This window comes from Neophocaena asiaeorientalis, unplaced genomic scaffold (genome assembly GCF_003031525.2).
Source record: "Neophocaena asiaeorientalis asiaeorientalis breed wild unplaced genomic scaffold, Neophocaena_asiaeorientalis_V1.1 scaffold275, whole genome shotgun sequence".
NCBI lineage: Eukaryota > Metazoa > Chordata > Mammalia > Artiodactyla > Phocoenidae > Neophocaena > Neophocaena asiaeorientalis.
Window position 1 is genome coordinate 7,433,712 of NW_020173679.1, and position 6,334 is coordinate 7,440,045.

The following is a 6,334-nucleotide window of genomic DNA, read 5'->3' on the forward strand; positions in this document are numbered from 1 at the left end:
TGTTTCAAATCTCTTTTAAAAAAAGTTTGTATTCTCTGTTTGTGCTCATTGTTCCAAAAAGGAGAAAATGGAGAAATGCGGATGTGTATTTGGAAGGCAAACACCAAAATAAATTAAAATTACATTTTATATTGGTTTAGAAGAATAGGTGAGGCCCCCTTATTTGGGGTGGGCGGGTTCTTTTGGGATTTTTGCTGTCGATTCAGAGATACGGGAAGGGTAGGAGAAGAAACCAAAGCAGAGACAGAGAGAAGGAGATGAAAAGGCAAATTTATCATCCAGGATTGTAACCCCAAGACCACTCTGGGGTCTGCTTTGATTAATCGCCCGAGGCACGCTTGAAGGTAGAAACTTGAGAGAGAGGGTGGCGGGGAGGCGTCCTTCTGGGACCACGGCAGGCGTCAGCCCTGGACTGGAAATTATGAGCGTGTCCTGCACAATTAGGTGTGAAAGATCTCAGGGAACGTCCCAGGGGTTGTCAGACCTTGCTCTTTCCATTTTCAATGTATCCACGTAAAGCTTTGAAGAAGCCCAAATTATTAAAATACTCCTTTTCTCTCTGTCTTCTTAGGTGTCCTTTCTGGTAACTAGAGGCCCAGACATGCCCACAGCATTTCTCTTGAGGCTTTTGTACTTGGTATATGCTTCCACTGAACTGAAGCCATGGTGAGAAAGTGCAGCTCTGTTAACTATTTTGAAGTGTAAATGAGAAGAACCACTGTACATTCGAAGTTGGCCTGAACCAACTTTCTAGCTGCTGTTGAAGAATATATTGTCAGAAACACAAGGCTTGATTTGGTTCCCAGGACAGTAAACGCAGTCATACTACAGAAATCAAGCCATTGATTTTGGGGAACAGAAGATTCCATAACTTTAGAAATACGGGTTTTGACTTAACTCACAGAAGAACTCATAAGCGTTTGCTGACAGAAGAATGGCCTAGTCGATCCTCTCGACATGGACACAGCAAACTCAGCGCAGTCATGAAGCCTCAGGTCCTGGAGGACACGGATTAGGGTTCTGAACTGTAAGGAAGCAGGAGAAGTTGACTTGGTCACCTTCGCCCATCTCATTACCTCACTGGTCCATGGACGGCAGCAACAGCCTTTGCACGATGGGTCAAAATGGGTGGGAAAGGTCTGTCTTCTGCCTCACCCGTGATGCTGCACCGTACCCACTTCAAGACTGGAGCCACTCGGAGGGGAGTTTCTTCAGAGCGCCGGGCGGCCTCGGCTGAGCAGATACACGGAACGGATCACAGAGCAGTAGGAGGCCCACCATGGCCTCCCCCAGCATGGTTCTGGGATGTTTTCAGTGAGGTCTGAACGCTCTGTGTTGAGAGCAAGGCCTTGGAATACAGGAATGCTGTCATGGAGGTGCTGACACAGAGGGGGATGGTCTAGTACGTGTTGGGAATTAGGAGCAAAAGAAATATTAAACTAAATGCACAAAAATATAAAGTGTAGCCATGTCTAGACACCATGTTGTATCTGAATAATTTTTGTGCCAATAAATGACATCAGAATTTTAAAAACATGTATATGAGTGGCTTTTTATTCCTACTTATTAGTCAGTTCATAAAGGAAGCAGTTACTTCTTCAACATTCATTAACACTGAGTACTGGGACTGTGCAGGACAAGGGTCTACGTGACGTGGTCTCCATGCTTGGCTTGTTCACGGCCAGACGAGGTGGAGCCAGCATCTCAGGAGCGGACTGATAAAGCCACCGGGCTGCGTGGTGAGGAGAGCCACGTGCAGGGCGCTAGCCTGGGGTGGGGTCACTGATTTCCACTGGGCGAACCAGGAAAGCCTCACAGAAAGGGGGGACACTTGCCAAGGGTCTTAAAGGAGGAGTGGGAGTTTGTCAGATGAAGCAAGTGAGGACGTTCTCAGCAGAAAAGTATGAAAGCACAATACTATGCAGGAATGGCAACTGTTAACTTGAACCATGCTAGACTGTAGATATTCGGCCATTTTTATATGTGAAACAGCAGTTTCACACACTTGGACCTCATGGTTCAGCATGTCTGGCTCGGTGGTCAGTGGGAAATAAAAGGAATAATAGGAAAAAGAATAATAGGAACTAAAAGGAGGCTAGAAAGTAGAACCAGGCCAGACTGGCCTGCCTCGCAGTTCAGCAGCAAGGAGTTTGAACCTGATGCTGTGGACAATAGGGAGGGAACCACGTGAAGTTTTAAATCAGAGAAATAGAACCTGAGTAGTGTTTTTAAGAGAAACGGGTATCAAACAGGTGGAAAGAAAATTAAAAGCTAGTAAGGCCTAGTAAAACTTGGAATAATGGAGAGGAGGGAACTTGAATATGGAACTGGCAAGTACTAGATACAGATTCCTCTGAAGAGAAAGCATGCCCACAGAGTTCTTCCAAATTCCTGTGGGCCACAGCTACCCAGTAAGAAATACTGAATCATAAAAGCTATTTAAGGAACTTGTAAAATGGACCTAGAGATTATCATACTAAGTGAAGTAAGTCAGAAAGACAAATACCATATGATATTACTTATATGTGGAATCTAAAGTACAACACAGGGACTTCCCTGGTGGTCCAGTGGGTAAGACTCCAAGCTCCCAATGCAAGGGGCCCGGGTTCCATCCCTGGTCGGGGAATTAGATCCCACATGTGTGCCGCAACTGAGTCCGCACGCCGCAATGAAGATCCCAAGTGCCACAACTAAGACCCGGCACAGCCAAAATTAAATAAATATTTAAAAAATAAAATACAATACAAACGAACATATCTACAAAACTGACACAGACTCACAGACTCACTCTGTTCATAGAGAAAAGACTTGTTTGCCAAGGGGGAGGAGAGGTGGGAGAGGGAAGGTTGGGAGTTTGGGATTAACAGATGCAAAGTATTATATATAGAATGGATAAACAACAAGGTCCTACTGTATAGCACAGGGAACTATACTCAATAACCTGTGATAAACCATAATGGAAAAGTATTAAAAAGAATATATATATGCATAGCTAAAGCACTGCTGTACAGCAGAAATTAACACATTGTAAATCAACTATACTTCAATAAAATTTTTTTTTTAATTTGTGATAGGGGGAGCAAGAGAATTATAGGGCCAGGAACCATATCTTGTGGGAATTCACATCCCCAAAATCTGCCAGAAGATCAGGCCCACAGTAGTGCTCCATGAACATTTGTTGGAGGACTCCTCTATTAAAAACAAAGATGGAATTCCCTGGTGGGCCAGTGGTTAGGACTCCGCCCTTCCACTGCAGGGGACACGGGTTCAATCCCTGATCGGGGAATTAAGATCCTGCATGCCACATCGAGGCCAAAAACAAACAAAAGATGGATTTAAATCTCAACAGTGATAAAACAGTTTTAACCCTCACAGCTAGAAAGTCTCATACCTTCAGATTTTCTGTAACTATCCTAAACTATGTATCAACTATTTTGCTCCTGAAAATATGATCAGATTCCATACGAAATAACTATCAATGACTACAGCGATACCATTCACAAAAGATAGAGGCCATGGGAAATAACGGACTCAGGAAAATGGTGGCCATCAGTTGTAAGGACATATTCTTTAGGGCATGAGAGTCCTTGGGATTAAGATGTTTGGTGAATCCAATGGGTTTTTTTGTTGTGTTTTGTTTTTTCTTTTTGGCCACACAACCTGCAGGATCTTAGTTCCCCGACCAGGGGTTGAACCCATGCCCCCTGCAGTGGAGGGGCAGAGTCCTAATCGCTGGACTGCCAGGGAATCCCTCCAATGGGTTTTAAGTTATACCTAAGCAAAACCTCTGACTTTGTTGAAATGAGTTACCAGAGGAAGGTGAGGTGCTAACGGAGGCCTTAAAAGACAGTCTAATTCCCTTATCAATCCAGGATAGTTTCATGTAAGATGTGTGAAGGGAGGGCCTTAAATCTCTTGGAGCTAGGTAAAGCAGTAAGAGTCAAGGCTGTGGTATCAAATTACCTAGTTTCAAATCTCAACTCCATCTCATCCTATCTGTGTGACTTTGGATAAATTACTTAATCTCTGTGTTTGTTTCCTCCATTGAAAATGTGGATCTACCCCAGAAGGTTGTTTTGAGGATGACCTAATCCATGTAAAGCACTCAGCACAGCCTAGGTTGAACCATATGAACTAAGTGCTCAAAATATTAGTTGTAAAAATGAACTAGGCTAGCCTAGGCCTTTGTTCGGCCAGGGTACCTGTGTACCTGAGGTACACAAATGGGGGGCAGGGAGAATGAAAAACAAGCATTCTGTTAATAAGATATTCTGATTAACAGCTAACATGGGAATTCCCTGCAGTCAAGTGGTTAGGACTCCAGCGCTTTCACTGCTGGGGCCCGGGTTCAGTCCCTGGTTGGGGAACTAAGATCCTAACAGCCGTGAGGGGCAGCCAAAAAAAAAGATAACAGCTAACATTTACTAAGCCAAACAAATTGTATCAAGGGTGTGCCACTCCTGATCTTAGGAAAGAGGACACACCATACCGGGTTTCCCAAATCCACCCCTGAGTTGCCCAATACTGCCAACCTCCTAACAAGAGCTCTTCCAGGCATTCATGTAAGAAATGTTTGAGTTCACACTAAGTGCCTTAAGACGTGGATGGGGAGGAACCTTTGATTGGAGGCGTTCCAGAGAACTGGAGGTAACTACAGTAGGAACATATAGACGCCTTTTCCAATAGTTTACCTATAAAGGGCAAGAGGAATGTTACAGTGGCTGGAAGGCAGTGTGGGGTGGAGTGTTGTTTTCTAGCTTGTCTTTTATTTGGGAGAGATGCCAGAATACTTGTAGTTTGTTAGGGATGAACCAGCAGCGAGGGAAAAGATAGATGACGCCAGAGAGGGGATAACTGCAGGAGTCAAATCAAGTGAGTGAGGGGGGCACGGAACCAGAGCCTGGGAGGAGCAGGCTTTAAATATAAGAATAATTGGGTCCTCCAGGTCTTACCGTAAGTCACTGGGTTGCTGTCATGAAATAATACGAGGTTAAAGAAAAACGTCAAATTCCCTGGGTGGCGTACTCAGCTGATACCGCCCCAACTCAAGCACAGCCTTCGCACATGCGCAGTGCGTGCACGTCGCGTTGGCTGAGGCACTCTCGCGAGAAAAGCCGTGCAAGCCAGAAAAATGGCGCTTCCCAGTCCCCGAGAGTCTAAGGCCCAGTCGGCGACAAGCGATACCAAGTCTGACGGGGAGATGGTGCTGCCCGGCTTCCCCGATGCAGACAGCTTCGTGAAGGTGAGTTCGTGAGGCCTCGGGGGCACAGGGAGCCGCCCGCGGCTGACCGGAAGCAGGCGCGGACCCTCTCGGAGGCCGCCCACGCGGCCGCGTGCATGCTGCAGCGGAGCCTCGGGCGGGGGTCTAGGGGCCGCTCCCCGCTCCGGGCACAGTTTTCATCCTCCGGGGATGGGGCCTCGCACGCTGACACCCGGGGACGCCACACTCCCCAGGGTCCTTGATCTCCCGTTTGAGCCCATGCAGTCCCGAGTATGGAGAACCGTCTCCGCCTCGTGGGAAGGGCTTTCTGGTCACCCTGATGTCCCCAGCCTTCGCGACCCCGACCCCGCCCAGGTCTGAGCCACCCGACCAACTCTCCAGAGAGACTTGGCTGCTTTACGCCTCCCGCGGCCGGGATGGCCCTTCTTCCCTCTCCTGAGGGCCAATCCTACATAATCCCAAACCCTGGGTTTAATGTCACCTGTTACAGCTGCCACCGAGTGTCCCTCCTGGAAGTGCCATTGAACATTTATCAATGCCTCCTCGAAGGAACATAGAGTTCATTTAGATTATTTGTCTATTGGTGCTTAAATATGAACAAACAAACCTGGGATTAAACACCTCATGCATAGCTCTTCCAAGACCATGAAACTAAAATAGTTTGTAAGTTAGCACTACAGATCCTCCAAAACTCCACTCACATTATATCTAATTTATCATTAGCAGATGTTGTTATTAATTCATTTATTTGGTTCTGAATAGTTCCTGGGCCACTAGCCATGGTCCTGATTGGGTGGCTCAGTGCTACCATGTACCCCACCATGATTCAAGTTCCCATCTTTCTCTCTCTCTCTTTTTTTTTCTTGGAAAACATTTATTACACAACTCACAGTAATGTCAGTTGGCCTTGATATGACCAACTGTCATTTACCTATGACAGCCACTTAAGGTTTTTTCTCATTATCACACAACAGTTAAAATAGAGACCTACTTGGCACTAACTGAGCCATAAACACTAGTCCAGTTGTGGATAGTAGCCATTCTAAATTGCTCATCCAAAAGATCTAGAATATTCTTATACTGTCTTTTTTTTTTTTTTTTTTTTTTTTCACC

At 45.9% G+C, this 6,334-nt stretch overlaps 2 protein-coding genes across 6 annotated transcripts in view; both read left to right on the top strand.

Moving 5' to 3' along the window:
• The window catches only part of MTOR (mechanistic target of rapamycin kinase), a 119,913-nt gene extending 118,377 nt beyond the window's left edge, over window positions 1–1,536 (top strand). For all 4 annotated transcript variants that reach the window (XM_024749711.1, XM_024749710.1, XM_024749713.1 and 1 more), the window contains one exon: window positions 572–1,536. In XM_024749711.1, the coding sequence (XP_024605479.1) occupies window positions 572–587 (16 nt within the window). In that variant the 3' untranslated portion in view covers window positions 588–1,536. The remainder of the gene's footprint in view (window positions 1–571) is intronic.
• Window positions 1,537–5,131: 3,595 nt separating this feature from the next.
• The window catches only part of EXOSC10 (exosome component 10), a 20,069-nt gene continuing 18,866 nt past the window's right edge, over window positions 5,132–6,334 (top strand). For both annotated transcript variants that reach the window (XM_024749954.1, XM_024749953.1), the window contains exon 1: window positions 5,132–5,242. In XM_024749954.1, the coding sequence (XP_024605722.1) occupies window positions 5,132–5,242 (111 nt within the window). The remainder of the gene's footprint in view (window positions 5,243–6,334) is intronic.